Source organism: Pygocentrus nattereri, chromosome 6 (assembly GCF_015220715.1).
Source record: "Pygocentrus nattereri isolate fPygNat1 chromosome 6, fPygNat1.pri, whole genome shotgun sequence".
Classification (NCBI taxonomy): domain Eukaryota; kingdom Metazoa; phylum Chordata; class Actinopteri; order Characiformes; family Serrasalmidae; genus Pygocentrus; species Pygocentrus nattereri.
Window position 1 is genome coordinate 17,376,388 of NC_051216.1, and position 24,535 is coordinate 17,400,922.

The following is a 24,535-nucleotide window of genomic DNA, read 5'->3' on the forward strand; positions in this document are numbered from 1 at the left end:
ATACCTCTGAATCGAGTAAATTTAATGCATCACTTTTGCTCAGGCTACATGAGGCCTCAAGGCATGTGCATGAAACATTTGTGTATTGAAGCTTCAGTCAAAGACAGAAAGTTTTCCCATTTCCCGTCCCCTCCTCCATAGCCATGAAGATGAGTGGGAGTGTTAAGGTTCCTCCTCTCTTTAAAAAAGGGAGAGAAAGGAGCAGGGCTTCATTCAGTGATTCAGCTTCAAGATGCCCACTCTTGCAGCACACACACGGAGCTAACTGGAACCAGGCTGGCACCTGCCTCTCCCTCTCTGATACACACACAACACCCACAGAAACGCAGAGCACATCTGAACAGGTAACCCTCATCAGTAAGTGAGTAACTGAATTTAATGCTTTTGTGCATATTGTAAAAGATAAACTATGTGTATTTGTTTCTTTCGTAGTCATTTTTTTAGTTTTTACTTGCTTTATGCAGTTTTTATGGAATGTGTGTGCCTTGCATGCTAACAATACACCACACAAGCTCAGTGGGTTTTTGACTTGGGAATATGGTTCTATGAAATTCATTTAATTTATATTACATTTTTACATTAATTTGGGGGTTCTTGAGACTATCACACTCATGTGGTATTTACAAACTTGGTTGCATCAAAAGGTTTTTATAAAAGTTCTTCTCTGGCATCATTGCAAACACCTCTTTTTGGCAAGTTTATTCAGAATCAAAATCAGAGTTTGTTGGCCAAATTTGTTCTCACTGCAATGAATTTGTATTAGATTACATGTGTCTGTCAAACTTTCAGCAGAGGCTACCTGGTGGCATCTGTAGCATTTGAGCTAACAAGTTTCTACACTTTTTGAGACTAACAAGTGTCAAAGCAAAGGAAAATTTAGAAGCATACAGTAGAACAACCGAAACATCTTTCATTCAGAAATAAATGACATTCAGTGCAGATGCACATACTTGTGCAGTAAAATGTGCATGTTGGCCAAGCTAAGTAAAACAAAAAATGACTTCTGGAAAATATATTTACATTATTCAAACAAGAGAAATCATTTAGTCATTTGAAGTGAAAATGATAGGTTTTCATGCCTAATAAGGAAGAAGTTTTGGCAATAGAACTAGTCAGAGCAATGTTATATAACTAGGTAGACTACTTACATTTTTTTGTAATGTTATTTTTTTGTTAGTTATTATATTAAAATCATAATATTTTTTTATATAGTAATACAGTAAACCAGATCAAGTTTATCTTACCTTAGAGTCTGTTGGTTACTAGTTTTGTCATGGAGATGTGAATGTGGTCTTCCATGTTTAATTAAATCCCAAAATCTTTCAGGTTAAAGAATGTTAGAAATCCATACGATAACATATATCAGATGTTGTTTGCTTAACACTTTTACACCATCTCTTAGCCTAACAATTCTGGCTAATTTAATGCCACTGTCGTTCTCACTGCAGGTTTTTTTTGAAGTGTTGTGTTGAAGTTTTTCCTTTGCTTGCCAGAAGAAGGTTTAACCATGATATACTGAGAGGCATATCCATCATCATTTTACAGTCACTGACAGCAGAAATTTACAGATGTGCAACTTACAATTATTTTGTGCATACTGCTGCTCATATAGTGTCTTGTTATAAAATCATGCCAACGAGGAATTACTTTTGGTTCTCTGAAGAGCCTTTTAATTGATGGCTATTGTAAATGAAAGAAATGTGAACACCTACAGGGTGTTGTGGATCTGTACCAATTAAAAGTAAGAGTGTTTATGTGACCATAATTACAATATGCACATAAACATGAGTGCATAGTAAATTTTTAAGATATTTTTTAAAAATCTATTTATTTGTGTGGTTTGTGTTTATTTGCTGAGAAAAGTGTTCATATATAGAATATTAATTAATAATGAATATATATATATATTCATATATATATATATAGTGTATACATATATATATATATATAGTGATAAACTCAATGCTGAGGAAAATTGTTTAAAAATTTGCTTAGATGCCTAAAACTTTTGCACAGTACTGTATATTTTAAATAATTTAAGATATCTTTCCTTTTGCAGGAGTATCAGTCATGTATTCTCGGCTGAGCTGGTTTCTCTTGCTAGCAGGCCTGCTGGGTGTATATGCTCAGGAGTACTATGAAAAAAGGACAGCAGGGAAGAGAACTGCAGTCAAAGTGTTCCCTGCAAACCAGCAGAAATATGATGGACAGGGTGAGACATTGTGCTGCATATGTTATATAAAAATGCATTAAAACATTTCAGCCTACAATAAAGAAAATATTTATTTAATGTATTTAAAACATATTGGTGCCGATTCAGTGGTATTATTCCCTAAGATTTGTCTTAGAAGGACACATTTCTTTGCAGTCTTTGTATTGGTGTCCTAGGGCATTTTTACACACTGACACATTTCTTACATCATAAGAGACTTGACAAGTGACGACTGAAAGCCTTTTAAGAGTGTTTAGGTAAACGCAATAGAATGGCAAATATCATATACAAACCCAATTCCAAAAAAGTTGAGACAGTATGCAAAATACTAATAAAACAGATAGCAGTGATTAATAATTCTTTTTGATATGCATTCAATTAAAAAAAGTACAACAGTACACAAACATGACATTTGATGGTTTACATTACACATTTTTATTTTTCTTTTGTAAATATGCCCTCATTCCATATGATGCTTGCAATACATTCCAAAAAACGTGGGACAGGAGACACTAATTGATCGAGTTTTAAAAGAGCGATATTTTGCCATTCTTCTGCCACTATATGGACCACAAGCCACAAGTCTGTGCCACCATGTGGAGTCTTGGTCACGTTTTAAATGCGAGACAGGTCTGGACTAGTCTAGGAAGGAAGGTTTCAGAAGAAGGGTCAGAAGTTTAGATCTGCACTCTCTGATTATGAAGCCATGCAGAAGCTAGCTTGCCACTATCATGGAGATCTTTGAAAAAGATGTAGGGGCTCCCAATTGGCACAACTGTGTAAACATTGGTCTTATCATCAGAAGATCACTAGATAGATGGTGATGGTACAGTCATCCATAGCCAGGAGTCCAAGAAAGCAAAATTGGTCTTTTTCTCTCTCAATGGTTCTCCCTCTTTCCCCATCACTCAGTATGTTATTTAACGTGGTTATCTGTTATCTGACATAGCTGACACCAGTTAGTTACCTCCTCAAAGTGTGTTCAGCTATCCAATTACTAGCACTGCTTAACAGGGGGAGACCTAGTTAGTGGTTGGAATTGGACACTATGGAATTGAAAATTAGGGTCCAGAGAAATCAGAGATGTTTCTGAACATTGTTAACATGACAGGCATTCAGTTATGGTTTTCAGTTGTTTTTAAAATAAAACTAAAACTGAGTTATTTGCTGATACATTTTTAGCCAAAGTGAGCCTTGACCCATCCTTGCTCATAAAGGACTAGGCCTTTCTGGTTGCTCCTGTTATTTTCATTCATAAGCGCATCAATTGTTTAAGAACATTTCATAACATTCTTAGTCTTAAATTACTGCTGTCCTAAATGATCTAAGAAGACCAAATCACCCATGATTTGCAAATTATGATTCAAGTAACAAAAGGATGACCTGAAACAAAGTGTAGACAGATATACAGTCACAGTGTCTAGTATATAGGCTGACAAATACAAGAGATAAGTAAGGTTATGAATATCATGCATACAGACATGTTGAAATACACATGTGTATGTATGCACTGAAAAAAACATCCATCATTTGAATGTAAATACAGTATATTACATCTGCACAGTCATTTGTTTTACATGTTTTTAGCAATGGTGTACTTAATACTAACGTGGAATGTTACTTCCCTTTTCCACAGCCATCTTGGACGAAGACTGTGGCCTAGAGTTAGCATTCCTTATCGACAGCTCTGAGAGTGCGAAGGGCCACCACCAGCAGGAGAAGCAGTTTGCTATGGACATTGTGGAGGGTTTAAAGAGTATCCGTCTGGAGACAGGGCACAAACTGAACTGGAGAGTGGCCCTCCTCCAGTACAGCAGCCACGTTGCCATCGAGCAAACTTTGAAACAATGGAGGGGCATGGAGAACTTCAAAAGCAGCATTGCTCCCATGGCCTACATTGGTCATGGCACCTACACCACCTACGCCATCACCAACATGACCAAAATCTTTTTGGAGGAGTCCAACCCAGACAATATTAAGATTGCACTACTGTTTACAGACGGCGTCTCCCATCCAAGAAACCCTGACATCTTCTCAGCCACTGCTGATGCCAAGAACCAGGGAGTGAAGTTCTTCACCATTGGCATCACCCATGTTGCCAATGAACCAGCCAACATCGCCCAGCTGAGACTTCTGGCCAACACACCTGCTTCTCGGTTTCTCCATAACCTGCAGGACATAAACATCACAGAGAAGATCCTCATCGAGATTGTAAGTATGATGTTACTGACCCACTTCGAGAAGCAGGAGACTTAAGTCTTCAAATTTTACACTTCTTGTCCTGAGGTTGCTGTATTTTGACTTGCTCCAAGAATGGGCCGATGCTGAAACTCACACTCATTTTAAAATGTGTTGACTAAAATATTCAGAAATGGAAAAAAAAACAGCACATTATTGACCTCAAGATGTTTCTTTTCATAAAGTCTTCATAAGTATAAATACATCTATAACATAACCTACCTCTTCATACCTATCTGAAATATACAAAACAAACATGTTTTTAAAGGTCAATTTAACTTTAAATAATTAGGAGAAAGTTCTTTGAGCAGTATCAGTTTGACCAGTTTTCCTTCCCTAATAAACTTTCCAGTGAATAGTTCTTGAGAAAACGATTGTAAGTGACTTGTGAGTGTGAAGAACCCTTTAAACCCCTTTTTACAGCAAGCCATAAAATGCAATTTCTGCGTGTTGTGGAGGTCTCACAGTTGCTGCAACATACATTTGTCTTTTGCTGTAAGTTTCAAGATTCAAGAGTTTTATTGTCACACGCACAGCAGAACAGGCAGTTACACTATACAATGAAATTCTTTGCTGTTCCCACATTCACCAAATATAATCTTAAGAGAATTAAAAAAAGAAAATATAAGAACCTCTAAAAACAGTAGTAAAAAGTAAAAGTAAAAATGTACAGTATATGCAGTATATAAGTTCAAATAAAATTTAAGTTACACATGCGTATGTGCAAATATGTAGAGCAGCTGTGCATCAAGTAACAGATGTAAACAGTAAACAGTAGTGTTCTCTGCAAGTAATAGATGTAAACAGTAAACAATATTGTTCTGTGCAGGTAATAGATGTAACAGTAAACAATTTTGTTCTGTGCAAGTAATAGATGTAAACAGTAAACAATATTGTTCTGTGCAGGTAATAGATGTAAACAGTGTTGTTCTAACAGCAGCAGTACAGTGTAGGTAAGGTGCAGTTATTGAGTGCAAGGTTAAACCAGTTCAGAATGGGAGGTGGGGAAGAGGTAATGAGTGAGGTATTCACCAGCCTGATGGCCTGTGAATAGAAACAGTTGGTCAGTCTTGTAGTCCTGGACTTCACACTCCTGTGACGTCTGAAGGTAGGAGTGTGAAGAGTCTGTGCTGGGGGTGTGTACTGTCCCTGATGATGTTGTGGGCCCTCCTGATGACCCTGGCATGATAAATGATATGATTAACATTGATGGAAAATATTTCATTGGAAATGTATATGTTACAAAAAACAGAAGCAAACTAGATTTTTGTCTGCATATGTGAGATGGCTGTTCTACATAATTGCTTGATATTGTGAAAGCTGCATTGTCTTTTTTATCTGAGAATGTCTGTGTTAAAAGGTATGAATTGTGTTCACAGCAGGGGATTCCCACCCCTCCCCTTTCACCCCTCATTGCTCACTAGCAGCACAGAAAACTTTGTACACACAGAGCCAAAAGTGTCCTAGTTAATCTGAGGGTCACAGGGAAAAACATTGTACATGATTATACTAACTGAAAAAAACCCTTGCTTTCCACTGGTAGAATGGCCACTAGAGGCCTGCAGAAAGAGGTTAAATTAAAAAAAAAGATTCTAGGAAGAATATATAAATTGGTAAAGAACCTTTCCATCAAGGTTCTTTCAGCTTTTAAAATGTTCTTCATATGTACAAGTCTCTTTTTCAAACATGGATATTTAGGAAAACTGAAAGCAGTTCTTTTATGACACTGTTCAAAGGAATCTTTTTTTTTTAAGTGTGGGAATTCTGATGATCTTCATGCACAGATTGCCTGAAGCTTTCGTGCTTGAACACATATGCAAAAATGCCAGTGATTTTAATGCTTTGTGTAAACACTCTTTTCTTTGATATTCCCAAAACTCACACTCAGTACGTCCTCACGTTCTCCAATGTGTGTAAACGCATCCTGCTGTTTCTCCTGCCATTCCTCTAGGTGGAAATACTCTGAGAATGTTTGTGTTATTCTCTTTGCTTTTTTTATATATATATGATCTGCATTTGTCATGTTTTGACACTTTTATCGTTTTAAAATCGTTTTATTCCATCAGACCAACACCAACACTGAATATCAAGCTCAGAACAAAAACTTTTGTTTCCATTTTTTAAAAAGAATTTTAAATTCCATCAAGTTCAGAATTTTTCCTTCTCCTGAAATGCTGTTGTTTTGGAGATATGAGGTTATGTTGTGTCAGCCTACAGTAACTAGAGGATAAATCAGACCTTGACTTTTCTGAGCAAAAACTTCACCTTAGGTCACACTGACTGGGAAATAACATTTGGATTTTGGTTTTATGCAGTAAGCAATGGCCCAGTGCACAAAAACACAAAAAGGCCATGTCTTAGAGTTTAAAAGCAATTTCAATGTAAATGGGTGGTGCTACGAACTGCTACTAAAAGTAAGACCAGGTTAACTCACCCAATTAAATCAGACTATTTAAGTTCATATTTTGCATTACACTGCATGTCATAATGCAAAATTTGTTTATGAAAGTGACATAAAAGATTTTAATCTACAGCAATGTATCATTTTCGGCTTCTTTCTTTTTCTCCACGCAGGCTCAACTAGCTGAAGACGGGGTATGTAGTTTATATTTATATTTATATTTTATAAAGCATCTCTGAGAAATAGAAATCTATTTTGTTGAACCACAATAGAACTTTGAATGCACACCATTTAAAATAAACTTCTCTTTTAAAGTGTCCTGTGGCTCAGAAATGTTCATGTGAGAAGGGTGAGAGAGGACCAAGTGGCCCAGCAGTAAGTATCACTTTTAAACTCTGGAAACATACAAGCACGCTGTAGACCACACAGACCCTTTTTTCTTCTGAGTAAGATAGCACTGTTTCAGCAAAGAATAAAGATGAGTTTGACATTTCAAATGACTGCTTTGCTTGGTGAGGGCGGGGTTAATTGCAGTTTTGTTTGAATCTCTCAGCACTGCCTTCAAGCTTGCTGAAAGGTGTATAAGGGGATTTCTGCAATTTTCAGGCTTACTAACCCCTAAAACATGAATATATGACTCTATACTTAGTGGGTGCTTGATATATGTGAAGACAAATAGTTCCTAGGCCATGGAACAACTATACATATACATGCACTAGCTAAAGAATCAAGCTATTTAATACTTGCATTTTATTAGTTTTGTCGAAGTATTTAACAATCTGAATTTGTGTACCAAGCTTTTACACATGATTCTGACCACAGCCAGCCCCCGCAGAGATGGTGGTCGAGCTTCTATTAAACGTTCCTTTCCTCTTTAAAACAGGCTTTTGTTCACATCATAAATAGAACCTCATCCCCCACTCCTCTGACCACAGTCAAAGAGAGAAGCAGAGACTTGCTCTGAGCTTTCAGCTGAGCGCTGGTTGAATATGATCCACAGTCGCACTTGAAACGACAGCAAAGCCATTTCCCTCCTCAGATTATGGGCTGGATCATTTTCAGCTAGCAGCAATCTGCCAGGCAGCCTCCGCATCATTACCCAGGTGCTTTCACCGCACAGAGATTCCACACATACTAACCTCAGTAATTGTTCTCATTAGTTAAATGGCTGCAGAGGGGTTTTCAGCTGAAAGACATAGCACACGCTGACCAGGTGCAGCTAACTGGTTATTTTCATACTCACCGTCTGTCTCTGTCTACCACATACGCTCACGCACAGGTTTGTTTTTATATGATGTTGGTATGGGATGTAATGCCTGTTTCTCATGTGCATATATTGTAGATACTATGCATATACATAGTCCCAAATCCTACCCCTAAATTTCATCTTTTTTTTAAATGCTTTTTTGTTTTTTTTTTTTGGTTTTTTTTTCAATGTTCGAAAAGATATATTTAAGATATTTATTATCTCAAAGTGAAGTTGAACGATTTAAATTTATCATGAGAATTTTTAAATGAAAAACTCTTAAGATGTTTTCATGTCACTAATGAAACACAAAGGATGTGTTCCAAATAGCCTACTACACACTGCTCACATACTGATTGTACCCAAAAGCAATTAGTGCTATGCAACAAAACACAGTGTTTGATCAATTTTCTTTACTAAATAAACATAATTAAGGTATAGGGTCATTCAGAGCAAAAGAATATTAGTCCAAAATCCAAGTCAGTCAAAAGTCAACGATGGGGATTGAAAACCCATCTTAGCCTCTGTAAGCCTAATGTTCACCGTAGTGAAACATTACTCAAAAAAGGTAGACTGTCAGTTTTTAAAAATGTCAACTATTTTGCTGTAAAAAGGCAGGAAAGTCCATTACATTTACAACATTAAAATGTACTAAATTTACGAAAACATTTCCACCTTTATTCTTGTTTTGCTGCCCAAAGGGGATGTGTGCTTTAATTTCACTTTCTCTTGAGTTGTCTATAGCTATAGAACTTTGCCTCCTCTTTCACTGGCAGGCTTTTCTTGCTCTAGTCAGCCAGATGAAGTCACTGGCTTTGTCACCTATCATGTAATATCAGTACTGTCTTCCACTAATCCAGGCCTCATTTTATTTTCTTATAACTCTTAGGGGAAGAAAGGTCGCCCAGGTGAAGATGGAGCCCCTGGTCTTAAAGGTCAAAAGGTTAACACTCTTCTTTCATCTTAAGTCTTGTCATCCAAAGTTATATTTGCAGAATTGTGTGTAGACATGTGTCTGCATGTAATTTAAATGGGAAAAAATACCATTTGCTTAAATCAGTATGCAATTTATGCTCATCAGCTCACTATGTACAGTGGTTAAATTAATCCTTTAGAGGGTGTCCCATCTACTTCCCATGAAACGCACAGTGTAATATATGCCTTCCCTTAACCTTCTCAAAGGTGATTAATTTATCTCACTTTTATTAAGAATTTATTATCTGGTTATTCACAGGGTGAAAGTGGGTTGAGTGGACTTCCTGGTCGTGATGGGTCAGAAGTGAGTAACCAGATCTCAGAACCTAGCCGCAATAATACTGCTGCTAATGAGCACTCACTCAGATGTTCTTTGGTTACTGTAATGTAGTGCTTATAAGAGTTCAAAAGTGGCTTATAATCTTTCTGTTTTGCTTATAGGGAAAACCTGGCTACAAAGGAGACAAGGTATTTTACTCAGTTTCATGATGTCATCATTGTAGTTATGGGTAGATTACATAAGTGAGGTGACATTTATTCCTTGTTACTCTTATGCTTCTTATTCACTTTAATGCATCATCTCAGGAACATTTACATTTTAACAGGGCACAATGAGTAGCAGGGCTGAAAGTAACAGGCTTGAGTTTTTATGATGTTTCAAGCATGAGATGTTGAACAAATTTAGACATTAATGTAAAAACAATGTGAACAATTTTAATGATCATATTTCAAGGAAAAGTATAGTTGCACTTGGCTGAGGCAAAATTATTGTTTTTTAAATGCTTTAGATAGGTTTAATTAATTGACACTATCTATGTTTGAATGTCTTTTCTCTTTACTTTACATACAGATTTGTAAATGTAATATCAGTGGGACAGAAATGGCACTGCATCTGTGGAATTACCCTTATACATTATTGTATGTTTATATACATCAGTTTAATTTTCTCTCATCTGTCTGCAGGGAGACAGAGGGGAATGTGGCATGCCAGGAATCAAGGGTGACAGGGTTCGTACACATATGACTGTTCATATTGCACCTAATAATAGTTCAGAAATGACAATGTGTAGTTTCTCAGAATGGCATTGTTTAAGCTGTCATTAATTCATTACTTCCCAGGGTCCAGAGGGTCCTGTTGGCACAAGAGGGATCAGAGGGTTACAGGTGGGTATAAAGCTAGAACAAAGCTATATAGATATATATGACATTGGCACAACTGCGAAGCATTAAAGAAAGAGCAAGAAACAGTGATTTACATTGTGCTTTGACAGAAACTGATCCCAGATCAGCATTTTGTGACAGGTTCGGTAAACATGAGCCACTTTTTACTTGAAAAGCAAGTCAAGAGTTTCTATCGAATGCTTAGGGTGCACATTAGATGTCGAACAACAATACTGTGCCATTTGTGTGTATTTTAGTTATGATCTTAATGCTAAACTTTCACATCTAATCTATAGCAATATGACACTACAGCATACCTATTGTGTTTCCCCTACAGGGTTTACCAGGACCACAAGGTGACATTGGACCAGAGGGGCCACAGGGCACAAAGGTGTGTATCTTCTAATCACCAGCAATCACCTGCAGGGTACAGTTTTTACTTCAACCTGCACACCTGGGAAATGTTCATAGAAGACAGAGGGAACCCTACAATCATGATTTTTACACACTTGTAGCAGGGTTTTTTTTTTAAAAGAGGAATGTGTTTAGCAGCCTGGCTTTGTGGATGATTTAACTTAACATGCAGACATGCCCAGTAGGGATTCTCACACATGAAAGCTGCCTGCATATTTTTTACAGCTTAATGCTGTGTCTTTTCAGCCTTCCAAAATGACATTCCATGACAAAAAAAAGAAAACCTAAATGTTTTCAATCCATGTTCCAACACGCAGTAGCCGTGAACAAAGGCAAAGCATGATACGTGTGGGACACAGGAGCGGAATAGGACACTTGTAAAGCTGGCCTGCTTATTCATGGATTTTCATATTCTAAAGATGGCTGTCTATTCTTGATTATTTTGTGAAACAGCACTCTGTTTCATATGCTAAACAAGCTGAAACTGGAACAATGCACTAAAACAAGACAAAGCGTGTGCTTCTCTCTCCTGAACTCAGGCCTTAAATGCCAGAGAGAGGTGCAACTGCATGAGAGAGAAGAGTAGGAGACGAGTGACAATTGGAATTGCTTTGACAGAGACAGACACACAAGCAGACAGACACACAGTTGAAGACAGACACACAAACAGACAGACAGATGAGTGACTTACAAAAATGCAGCTACAAAAAAAGTTTGAGAAACTATTTTTATAGTTTGTGATGAAAACATGTTATGTCAACAAAATCAAGGTCATAATCTGGGTTTTGTTTAGGACCTTTTTTATACAAACTTCATCTGCCCCATTTTCCATTTCAGATTTCCGTTGTTTTGTGTTTGCATTAGCTTGAAGGCACAGTGTCTGACAAGAAGATGAGCTCTAACTTGTTCAGATCTGCAGGACCAAATTCTTTGCCACCTAACAGTGGAGGCAGACAGTAGTGGGATGATTTAAAGTATGAATTTGAGTAATTATATAGCCTTTAGACCACTACGCTGAAAAAAGAGACTTTTGTCTGGTTCCCCTGAAGGACTTCTGTACTTTTTAAAAATGACTCATGTCTACTAGGGTTTTTTGCCCCATACTAGCACAAATCACATCAGCACAACGTGAGTGACAAACTCTCATGGCTGTTGCTGTTAAAATAAATACAAAGCACTGTTTTATCTCAGTGTATTGTGAGATGTATAACTTGAATCTTCATGAGCAGAAAAGCAAAGCTGCAACGATAATAAATAACTGAAAACTTTTTATTTGTTCGTTGTATTAGGGTGAGCGTGGTCCCTCTGGCCCACCTGGCCTTCAGGGCGATACTGGAATTGGACTTCCTGGACCAAAGGTTGGCATTGTATTCATGTACTATCCACTTCATCATCACATATACAACACTTCCCTCACTCAGCATATAGTAAGACAGAGATAGATACATCTCAGAAAACTTATATATAAGGATGACTGTATGTGAGGTCTCTCATATAATTTGTTATCTATGATTATTTTGAAGAGAGCTTTTTACACTATTACATATTTTACTGCAGGCTACACTAGCTTACCAGCAACTACTACTCTAAAACAACATCTTACTACAAAAATGTGAGCTGTAGTCGTAGAGACATAATTATCACACCATTCTGTGATTTCTGTACAGGGTGATATTGGGATACAAGGCAGAGCAGGTCCTCCTGGTCCACCTGGAATTGGAGAAACAGGCCCACCTGTGAGTATACAACGGTTCCTAATTAGACCCTTTTCTCCTCATGTGTTATATGATTCAAGAGAATCAGGCCAATTTTTCAATGAAGGTATTGCTGTGTCCCAAATGTATACTAAGCACTAATACAGTTATCATAATAATCTTAATCTCAGTCTTAATATTCACAAAATATTAAGAAACTGCACCATTTTGTACTAACACTAAGTGATGAAGCGATGTTGCCTCATCATATCAAGCTACTTTGAATCTGCTACTCGATTCAAACAAACAAAAAAGCTTTTGTTACAGACTTATTCATTTACTTTAGGCTTTCATTAACTTTTCTTTTAATAATACTTCTTTGAGACTACAAAGATGTTCCAGAACAGGTGTGCTGATTTATTTACTAACCTCATATGTTAGTTCAAGATCAATCCTGTTAACTAGTAACTAGTGCTCACTTCAGCATTCGCCATGTTTTCAAAAATGGCCAGTTGTGAGTATCTCCGCACTTTGCATTGTGGGACAATAGTGTTCTGCAACAAGATACATGTCATAATCATTGCTTCACCTGCTTTTCCCCTTTTCTGTATTTTTATTATTATATACTAATGCCAAAATCTTGTTCTCTGTTCATTTTGCTCTTATGTATTTTTGTTTACCCATTAAGGATACCACTTTGTCTTGGTTCCTCTCACTGTTCCTTCCTCTTGCTCTGAAGAAGTATTTCCTTGCCACTGCTGCTTGCTCATGGGGGCGTGGACCCAGCTTTTTTCTGTAAAGCTGCTTTGTGATAGTACCTGTTATAAAAAGCACTATATAAATAAACTTTGACTTGAAGTCTGATACTAAATATATCTTTTGGATTTTTTGAATGTACTAAACTAACACACTCGAGTGTATACTTCAAAATACACACTCAAAAATGTGTTCAGTATACAATTGGGACATAGCCTGTATCTTTTGTTAATTACAAATTATATAGACAATTTAAGATTAAGTGATGATAATGCAATTTTATTACATAATCTCTGATCCAAAGCTCAAATATACTCTATGAACAGGGACCCCAAGGTCCACAGGGTGTTCAAGGAGAAAAAGGACCACAGGGAGAGGGATTTCCTGGGCCTAAGGTAAGTGAGAACTTTTTTTTAATAACAATACACAAACAGGTTATCTTCATTCCAGTCTCAGCTACCATGAAGTATGCTCTTCAGTGGAAAGAGGATTTGTGCTAGCTAGAGGCAACGTAAGGCAACAAAACATCTTTAAGAATGGTAATTATTCCTTAGGAGGATCTGTAATCCCTTGCATATTACCTGTTTGGTAACTCAAGGCCATAAATGAATGCTTATGTACCATGACATTAACTTAGATGTACATGCTAGTACATAAATCACTGAAGAACAGGTAATCTTTTACCCACCTGTTTTTTTGTGCTGCATAACATCAAGCTATATATTAGCATTCTATAACCCAATTCCAAAGTTGGGACAGTAGGAAAAATGAAAATATAAACAGACAGCAATGATTTGCTAATACAATCCAAACCATTTCCAAAAATGTTGGGATGCTGTGCTGAATGTAAATAAAAATACAATGCAATGATGTGCAAATCATATAAACCATGTTTTTAAAGGAACATACCACAAAGACAACATATCAACTGCTGAAACTGAGAAATTTTATTGTTTTGTGAACTTAATGCCAACAACACATTCCAAAAAAGTTGGGACAGGGGCATGTTTACTATTTTCATTACCTCTTCTTTTAATAACTGTACACATTTGGAAACTGAGGAAACCAATGGATGTGTTTTCCACTGTTGATTGATATAATCTTTCAGCTGCTCAACAGTTTGGGGGCTCATTTGTTGTATTTTTCAGTTAATAATACGCCACATGTTTTCTTTGGGTGACAGGTCTGGACTGCAGGCAGGCCAGTTTAGCACCTGGACTCTTTCACTATAGAGCCATGCCACTGTAATCTGTGCTGAATATGGTCTGGCACTGTCTTACTGAAATATCAAGGTTGCATATGTTGCCAAAACTTGTATCTATTGTTCAGCATTAATGGTGCATGTCACCCATGCCATGTGCACTAAAAGATGCCTATGCCATCATGAATACTTTGTAATGATAACAAGCTGAGTGGTCTTTAGCCTGGAGGACACAGTGTCCATGATTACCAAAAAAAATTCAAATTTTGATTTGTGACCCCATAGGACTTCCCCTTAGTCCATCTTAAATGAGCTTGGGCCCAGAGAAGGTGGCAGTGTTTCTGGGTCATGTTTATATTTGGTTTCATTCTTTGTGTTTTAGAGTTTTAACTTGCATTTGAGGATGCAGCAGCAGACTATTTTCACAGACAGTGGTTTTCAGAAGTGTTCCTGAGCCCATGAAGTGATTTCTACAAAAGAATCATATCTCTTTTCAATGCAATGTTGCCTGAGGGCCCAAAGATCACGTCCAGCAAATACTGGTTTTTGGCCTTGTCCCTTGCATACAGAGATTTCTCCAGATTCTCTGAATCCTTTAATGTTATTCGGTACCATAGATGATGAAAAGCAAAAGTTCTTTGCTATTTTATGTTGAGAAACATTATTCTTGAACTGTTGCACTATTTGATCATGCAGTCTTTCACTTTTCACTTTATACCTAATCATGTTGCTGACCTGTTGCCCATCAACCACCAGGTATTTTTTTTTTATCATTACACAATTTTTACCCTGTCTCAACTTTTATGGAACATGTTGTCAGCATCAAATTCAAAATGGGCAAATATTTTTCAAACATTTCTCAGTTCCAATATTTGATACATAGTCTTTGTACTATTTTAAATGAAATATAGGGTTTAAATTATCTGCACAACACTGCATTTTATTTTTATTTATATTTTGCACAGTGTCCCAACTTTTTTGGAACTGGGCTTGTTTATGTTACAAATCATTGCAAAATGGAAAGAGGATATGCAAAGCTGAGATTTAGGGTCATTTCTAGTCACTTATGTGAGCAATCTGTAAGTTATTTTTTTTTTGGTCACCTAACTGTCACAGCCAGAGTATGTATTGATCCACTGACAAAACAAAGTACTGTTAGATAGCAAACCATTTTTCAGTGAATGAAATTGGAAAAAATATTGTAAGGATTATTTTTGTCCACTGTACCTTCGAGTGGAAGAAATATTACCCTGTAATATCAGCAGCCTTTGAGCAGTAAAAACCAAGAACAATGCAACTGATGCTGTGAATCAAGCCCAGTGTTGTGGAGAGGGAGGGCAGGGGGCATTTCAGGATGACAGGGCTAAAGACATCTCTTTTGTTGTACAGGGTGACCGGGGTCCAGAGGGACCGAGGGGTCCTAGGGGACAGACAGGCGCAGGAATCAAAGGAGAAAAGGTGGGTTATAAATATGTCAGCTAATGAATGGCACTCACACAAACACATCATGCCTGCCACACAAAGGGCCTAATGAAGTACATAAAAGACAAATGAATGTGCCTTTGAGGCTTCTGTAGCCTGCACAAGCTGTGCTGCGAGGTGGGGGAGTGAGGGCAATGGCAGATGGGATGGGAGATGTCAAAATGCTGTGGGAAAAGTTTGGGTTTAACAGATGCATGGTTATCTCCAATTTATCTGTGTATACCACTATGGAAATTCATAATTTCATCCATAACCAAACCTAAATAAACCAATTAGAAAAGTAGTACCATCACAGGACTGACTCTGGAGTCAGTGGAGGCAATGACAGAGAAGAGGATGGAACATAACTTGGTGAACATTTTGAACAGTTCTGCCCATCTCCTCCATGGTGTGACATTCAAGATCACATTTAGCCAATGGCTCATTCCACCAAAGTGCTCTAGGAGGTGCTGTTAGGAATTTTTCTGATGCTGCTGACCTCCACAATGCTTCCATCCAGCATCTTATGTTCATTCTCACATGACAAAAAATAGGAGGGAAATTTCCTCACAAACATTAACCCATAACCCATTTAGCACACTACATGTTTTTTGCACACATTTTGGTGATACACCCTATTTGGTGATTTGGTGATGTTCCTTTAAAGATCAACAAAGTTTGTTTATCCATCCAACCAACCCACATCTAACAGTTCTTCCAACATTTAATACTAAGGAAATAAAATTGGCACTAACATGGCATAACTGAAGTACAGTCAACTGAAAACTGTTACTTTCTGTAATCCTCAACTGAATGTGACCCATTCTGACTGTCTTATGGTGTTTAGGGTGAGTTTGGGCCTCCAGGCCTCCCAGGTCCACTTGGGCTCACTGGAATTGGCATCCAAGGAGAGAAGGTAACATGATGACCCTTTAAATCTGGACAACAACCCTGTCAAAAGAAAAAAAAACACTTATATCTCTGAAAGACACGAGAGAAATTTTTCAAATTAATGTAACAGTATTTTGTTTTGACTATTTCATTTTTGGTCAAAAGCAAGCAGCTGTTTCCAAATAGAGAAAAAAAGAAGACACAGAAGTAGTAGAAATATGAAAAAATAAGAAACCACACTATAGAAAACTAAGCTGGACATTTTTAACATTCATTTGTGAACAGGGTGTGGAGGGTCCAAGAGGGCCTCCAGGGATCAGAGGACTACCAGGAGAAGGCCTCCCTGGACCAAAGGTTGGTGCCAGTAAATCCACATATTTTAAGGAAAACATGAAATCCACTGTTAAGTCAACGAACTGCTAAATGTTGCCAAAAGTGTCTACCATCTATGCTTTTACTTTCATTTCTTTTTGTCTTTTCTTATTGGAAATCTCTATGTTTTAGGGTGACCAAGGATTACCAGGAGAGATTGGTAGCCCAGGAGAAAGAGGGATCGGCGAGCCTGGACCAAAGGTTTTGCATCTTTATGAAATTGTTCAGTCCATATCATGAAAATTAAAATTGTGTTTAAAATAATAATGATAATGTTTAGCTGATTCTCACTGAATGCTTTATTAAATGTAAACTGTACAGTATGTACTTGTATTGCTCTCCTAAGGGCGAGCCTGGTGCTGCAGGTTTGGCAGGTTTACCTGGGCTTCCTGGAGAGGATGGCGCTCCAGGTCAAAAGGTACCACAGACACCTTTAAACACATTTTATAACACATGTTATAACACTATGAAATACAACCCAAGTATCATTAAGGAATGCATGCTCTTCAACCATCTTCCTCTTTAATCAGGGTGAGCCCGGTGCACCAGGTCTGAGGGGGGTTGAAGGAACACCAGGAATTGGCACACAAGGAGAAAAGGTATCACAAGGCAGTTTGTTTACTTTTTCAGAAACATCATCTGTGCCCTTTACAGTGTTGATAGGTGATTAAAGAAGTATTGTGTGTGTGCCTTTAGATGGCACCAGTATCACAAAACCCTACATAACCACATGCAAATACTTTAACTATGCAGCAAAATGTAAATAAAAGTCTTATGTAATTACATAGCCCTGTGTATTGCTCTTTTAATATGGTTTCTGAACAATGTTTTATGTTTTCTAACAGGGAGACCAAGGCCAGCGGGGTGTCAGAGGATTACCAGGCCCACCTGGCATTTCTGGACCTTCAGGAGCCAAGGTGAGACAAACAATACTATATAGTTTCTAAAGCTGCAATGCAAATGAAGTTACTACAGTCTTGTATAATGCTTGGCAGAAAGAGCACATGTTTCTCAGTGCTGCAAAAGGGTGTGTTGTATTTAAACTTGCACTGTTGTTTTCTTAGGGAGAGCCTGGAACACCAGGGCGATTAGGCATGCCAGGACTTCCTGGGCGTGCTATCGCAGGACCAAAGGTAACAAATGTGAAAAGCTACAACCATGTCTCATACCACAGGCTTCGGCAAGCCATCACAGCACTGTCAGTACAGAGAAAGAATGCGCCAGAGTTCAGCACAATGCACGATAGTTGATTCTAGCCAGGCCTGCAGCCATTAAAGGAATGATGGTATGACTTCATCTCTTTGTGCCTTCAGGGTGATGTAGGCCCTGCTGGTCCTCCTGGGCCCATTGGAGAAACTGGCTATGGCCTGCCAGGTCCAAAGGTATGCATAATAACATATATACTTCATACTGGCAAAAATGAGTAATGGAAAGAAGAAATGAGGAATGGAAAGAAGCATAAAACAGCATTTGAGGAAGTGCAACATTTGAAGGAACACTCCTGCATTTTTCAACCTAACATCTAGACATCACATCTTTAGCATATGGTCGACGACCAGAGATAATAATTTCCCTGTACTTAAAATAAAACAGAAACTCCTTTGACTCAGCATTTAGAATACAAGCAAGTTGGCAGGTGCTTCATGTTTTGTGTCAAGAGGGTTTCTGTTCTTTTATAAGGTACAAGGAAACGCCATGGCAATTGTATGTTACATATGCAGCAGATAGACATCTGATTTAAAAACCTTGTAGTATTTCACTAAGGAAGCATCAGAATGTATGCTGTATGGTAGTATTCATGTTTTTTCTTACTTGGCCTAGGGTGACCGTGGCAATCCAGGCCCTCCTGGGCCATTTGGGCCAAAAGGTGAAGGATTTCCTGGACCAGCGGTGGGTGAATTTATACAAGGACACAATGCACCACCAATTGCACAGTGTGCACATACAATACATATACTTACATAATACAAGCCATGTTTTGATTCATCATTTGCAGGGTCTTCCAGGTCTTCCAGGTCTTCCAGGAGAGCCTGGTCTTGAGGGTGTTGGCTTCCCTGGACCAAAGGTATAGCTACAGATAGCCTGTAACGAAGCTCTCACTTAAGATGGTGCATACAGGTACTGCATATTCTGTCCATTTGGGTACTGCCTTTTTTGTCATTCTAAAAATATGCATAATGTACTTGTCACAGGGTGACATTGGTTTTCGAGGGTTGCCAGGTTTGCCAGGCCCACCAGGAGAAGGAGTGCAGGGTCCACCAGTAAGCCCCAATTCACTTTTTGCACACACCAACAATATTAAGGTTCTTATGCAAGCTGTAAGAACTGTGGGATTTCTCCAGTATTTTTTAAACTAATCTCTATCTATGTGCAGTATACAGGTTTTTTTGCCATGGAAAATAATGTCCCTGTAGAAAAGAGCAAAAAACTGTTTACTCAAAGCCTGTTTACCCTAGATGCCAATGGGCATCTGTTTAAGCATGTTTTGAGTCAACAGATTTTCTCTTCTTTTCTAGATACAGGGAAATCAGTTGAAATTATTGGCATGGTAATCAACCACATGCTACAGATGTAGCAGCTAGAGATTTTGTTGAAATACTGGAGTATTTCTTTAAGGCATGACTTAAATTCAAAATTCAAGTCAGCATGACCTGCATGTACAAGTGTAGTTCAATAAGCATACACAAGCTATCAGTATTAATCTTCTTTGGAACAATTTTGTTTCAGTCAGCATTTTGACATTATCTGCAAAGAGGACTACTGTGCTACAATGGCATGGCTTCGTTCAGATTGCAGCTTATGCAGCTGATTTAATAGTCATTAAATGCTGATGGCATCTTTTAAGCTACTCTCAGGTCATCAGCTGTAATGAGACTTTGATGCCCACACTCGTCACCTTAAAAGTCCAGACCATGAGGAGTTCCAGCTGCGAAGAGAATGTGTGGGGAATGCCTCTTAGTTGCTATGGCAGTTGAAGAAGACAAGATGCTTTTCTTTTATTAATCCTGTTCTTCTGCTGTTACAGGGCAACATGGGAAGACCAGGACTGCCAGGACCAGCCGGGCCCCCAGGAGAGGGTATCCAAGGCCCCAAAGTAAGTTAACTTACAACACTTACTGTACCCACCATGGCCAGTCATGTAGCATAATCAGACTTCCAGAATTTGGAAATATTACCTCATCCATCAGGAATGAAAGGAATACTACTGCATTTTTCAAACTAGTCTCTATTTGCCACACATATATCATATGGTTGATTACCATAGACTGTACTTTTCAGTAATTACAGTAATTTCCCTGTAGCCCTGCTGAAACACCTGTCCCTCGGGTTCAATTACAATGGGTTTTCTGATGTTGTGTAGGAAATTATGATCATGCTAATCAACCATATGCTAAAGAGATTTAAAGAGATTTGTTGAAATACACTGAAGTATGTGAATACTTCAATGTGAAATAGGAATTGAAATGTCGATGTGTCATGTGAATGCTTTAGGGTGACCAAGGACCTTCAGGTGTCACTGGACCAAGGGGGCCTCCAGGGGAAGGACTCTCAGGACCTAAGGTGAGGTGTCTTTCTTCTATTGACTGCCATTTTATATTTGTAGGCTAGTCACACAATCACACAAATGGTACAAATATGATTCTTGTGCTTGGCTGTTGCAAGACCTTTCTCACTATCTTCTATAGGGTGCCAGAGGTCTACCAGGTGAGAGAGGAGTGAGGGGAGTTAAGGGTGACATGGGTGACCCTGGGGATCCTGGACTACCTGTGAGTGAAATGAAACACTGGGGATTGACTTATGCTAGCCCAGGAGTTTGAAGTGTAGTGAGCTACTAACCTCTATTCCTTATTTCATACAAGTTTCTATTTTCATATCTATCATAGGGAAAAGCTGGAATAAAAGGGGAAATGGGTCTCACGGTAAGATCCTGAATTCACATAGCAATATATTTCCAATGATCTATGATAAAATGAGCAGTTATATATGTAACTGTTGTTTTTCAGAGAGAAGACATTATTAAACTGATCAAGGAGATTTGTGGTAAGCTTCAAGCATTTAAAATATCATGGATGAATAAGGATCCCTAATGACATTTTGTCAGTGCTGATATGTATGTATTTTTGGGTACTTTTTTAGGATGCGGCATTAAGTGTAAGGAGAGGCCTATGGAGCTGGTGTTCGTGATTGACAGTTCAGAGAGTGTTGGACCTGAAAACTTTGAGATCATAAAGGACTTTGTTACAGCACTGGTAGACCGTGTCACAGTAGGCCGAAACACCACACGGATCGGTCTCGTTCTCTACAGCCTGGACGTGCACCTAGAATTCAACCTGGCACGCTACATGACCAAGCTAGACGTCAAGCAGGCCATCAGGAAGATGCCCTATATGGGAGAGGGGACCTACACCGGCACTGCCATTCGCAAAGCCACACAGGAGGCTTTTTATAGCTCTCGCAGTGGTGTAAGAAAAGTGGCTATTGTTATCACTGATGGGCAGACAGATAAGAGAGATCCTGTGAAGCTGGATATGGCAGTACGGGAGGCCCATGCTGCTAATATTGAGATGTATGCTATTGGAATCGTTAACACTTCAGACCCTACTCAGGCAGAGTTCCTTAGAGAACTTAACCTCATTGCTTCTGATCCAGACAGTGAACACATGTACCTAATTGATGACTTCAATACCTTGCCAGGTGAGTGACAGGTCATTAATAAATCTATGGTTTCATGTTTTCATTATTTAAACTATATGGTGAAATGATAGTCAATTCAGTTCTCCCTGTGTCTGCGTGGGTTTCCTCCGGGTTCTCCGGTTTCCTCCCACAGTCCAAAGACATGCAGTCAGGCCAATTGGATATGCTAAATTGCCCCTGGGTGTGAGTGTGTGAGTGACTGTCTGTGTCTGTTTGTCTGCCCTGCGATGGACTGGCAACCTGTCCAGGGTGTTTCCTGCCTTCCGCCCGATGACTGCTGGGATAGCCTCCAGCACCCCCCCACGACCCTGACGGAGAAGCGGCTTAGAAAATGGATGGATGGATGGATGGATGGATGGATGGATGGTCAATTCAGAACTTTTCACCAAACAAAGTGACAACAAAAGTCTATCATTATATCTTGTCTTGTCTTGCAGCTTTGGAATCTAAACTTGTCAGTCAGTTTTGTGAGGATGAGAATGGAGCGCTCATCTACAACCGCATCACTAATGGCGTCAACGGACACAACGGATTCAAATATAATGGCTATGATATTCATGCGTCAGACGTCTTATATGGAAACAATGGTTATGGGAATCCACATCAGGAACATCTGGAAAGGACACGACTTGACACTCAGAGCCATGTCAGAAGCAGAGGCGACACTTTCACTTTACCAATCCACCCTGCTCCTATCAGCACCCAGGTCTGTTTCTTAGTTTGATTCACTAAATGAAATTAAATGATAAATAATTTAAGATTCTCCTAAAACAATTTGAAAGGTGTTTAAATACGACCAAACAATGAATGAGCAGGCATGGATTACTGATTAATGATAAATAAAGATCTAGCACAAAAGATTCTTCCTTGGCCTATGTTAAACTGATATTGAAAGTTCTGATCAGTCTTTAGATCAAAGGAATGTCTACTTCAATGCTATTTTCGGTGTCCAGGTCAAGGTGGAGGGAGACACCCACAAAAGTGACGATTTAGACATAAGGACTCATCTACGAGGTGGCAGCAAAGTAACTGTTGTAAATAAAACTGTCCCACATGTGCAGCCTGTGGGTGAAACTAGCAGAACATCTCACTCCAGCATCTCAATATCATTGCCTGCTTCCACTTCATCATCATCATCATCATCTATATCTTCTTCCTCATCACAAACAGTCACATCTACTTCAGTTCATGTGAATCCACAGCCCCGTCCTATTGTAATCAAAGGTAAGCCAAGAAATATTCAATATTGAATAAAACCATACTTAACCATATGTAAGCTGAAATGTGAATGTAGAAAGAAACTGGAAATTAAATACATAGAAAACAGAGTGCAAGATAAGCAAAATAATGATAGCAGAATGGAGCATGAAAGAAGAAAAGACAAACAAACAAAGAAAATATATTTTTAAAAAAAGAAAAGCTGCATGGATATAACTTGCCAAAAAGCCTGCATAGTAAATTTGGTCACTCTGTTCTGAATGGACACCTGTGAAGACCAAAATAAATTAACAGATTCTTAGTTTTAGGTGTATCCAAAATAAGACTCCTTATTATATTATTTGCTCAATAAGAACATGTATTATAAACTACTCACTACCACTAATTTTCAATTAACTGATCCTCTCTGTGTATCTGCAGCTCCTCTGGATCCTCGCTGCTCACTAAGCCTGAACCAAGGGCCCTGCAGAGAGTACATCATCCGTTGGTACTACGACAAACAGGCAAACGCTTGCGCACAGTTCTGGTATGGAGGATGTGACGGCAATGAGAATCGCTTTGACACAGAGGCTGAGTGCAAGAAAACATGTGTTCTTACCACTACAGGTATACTACACAACACTGCTATATAATCAAAACTGAGCTCATATGATGAATTCATGAATTCTGAAATGCATTCATTTGTTTTTGTTTGTTTCTTGTAGGAACATAAGTTATTTGAGTGATAAAACACAGAAATCTTTAGCGGTTTTTTGCAAATAACCTTTGTGTGATCCTTATTCATATCTTTATTTAATGAAATAACATGTGCCATCATCACATCAAATGATGCAGATTATTGTTAATAAATACCCAGTCCAGTCCTTGCACTCAGAATTCTATTTAACACATTTCCTTGCAAATCCTGTATTATCCTTTTATTGTATGTCTTTCATAATATTATTTTCTCTCTTCTTCACAGTGGGTTAAACTGGACAACAAAATGAAACTCCCAGGAAAAGGACTAAAGGGATGTTCTGTTATTCCATTGTTCATCATTAATCCCACTGACGTCACACACATTTCAGAAGCCTATGTTATTCTTACACATCCATGCTGGCTCGTACTAGCTCTTTTCTTATTCATCTTCTCATAATTAGTACTGCAGCAGACATCAAACATTTCCTTTTCCAGAACATTTACATTTTATTAAAGTCTTTTCAAAAAATGAAAATGAAAGAAAATAAGAGCCTTGAAAAGGTAGAGCTAAATAATGATCTGTTGTTTGCTCTTATGAAGAAGCTCTACCTGTTCTCTATAGTTATAGTTACATACCTCATAATTCACATTTTCTTTTTCTTTGTTTTTAAATTTTTTTTTTTGGTACCCAGTAGGGATTTTCTGCACTGTATTTTATTACAATGTTCCTGCAAGTTACAGACCTGCATTTCTATGTTCAGTCTTTACCTAATATAAAATTATATATCTTCATATGCAACACACAGTATAGTTGAAATCTCACACATTGTGACTTTTCATATTTAGAGAATATGAACAACTTTTAATGTAATTAGTCATTGTCATAAACAAATATGATCTAATGTGCTCTAATCACTGTTTT

The 24,535-nt window shown here is 38.2% G+C and overlaps 1 protein-coding gene across 1 annotated transcript; it reads left to right on the plus strand.

The window, feature by feature from the left end:
* Positions 1-293: 293 nt before the first annotated feature.
* col28a2a (collagen, type XXVIII, alpha 2a) lies at positions 294-24,535 on the plus strand. The gene is made up of 36 exons (XM_037539541.1): positions 294-357; positions 2,060-2,212; positions 3,849-4,423; positions 7,025-7,045; positions 7,167-7,226; positions 8,987-9,040; positions 9,332-9,376; positions 9,514-9,540; positions 10,036-10,080; positions 10,192-10,236; positions 10,571-10,624; positions 11,937-12,005; positions 12,315-12,383; positions 13,424-13,492; positions 15,688-15,756; positions 16,607-16,675; positions 16,936-17,004; positions 17,155-17,223; positions 17,369-17,440; positions 17,553-17,621; positions 17,868-17,939; positions 18,087-18,155; positions 18,336-18,404; positions 18,844-18,912; positions 19,019-19,087; positions 19,215-19,283; positions 20,048-20,116; positions 20,515-20,583; positions 20,709-20,789; positions 20,907-20,942; positions 21,027-21,063; positions 21,160-21,717; positions 22,155-22,423; positions 22,671-22,941; positions 23,356-23,541; positions 23,897-24,535. The coding sequence occupies exons 2-36, from the start codon at positions 2,071-2,073 to the stop codon at positions 23,902-23,904; spliced, it is 3,693 nt and encodes a 1,230-aa protein (XP_037395438.1). The 5' UTR covers positions 294-357; positions 2,060-2,070; the 3' UTR covers positions 23,905-24,535.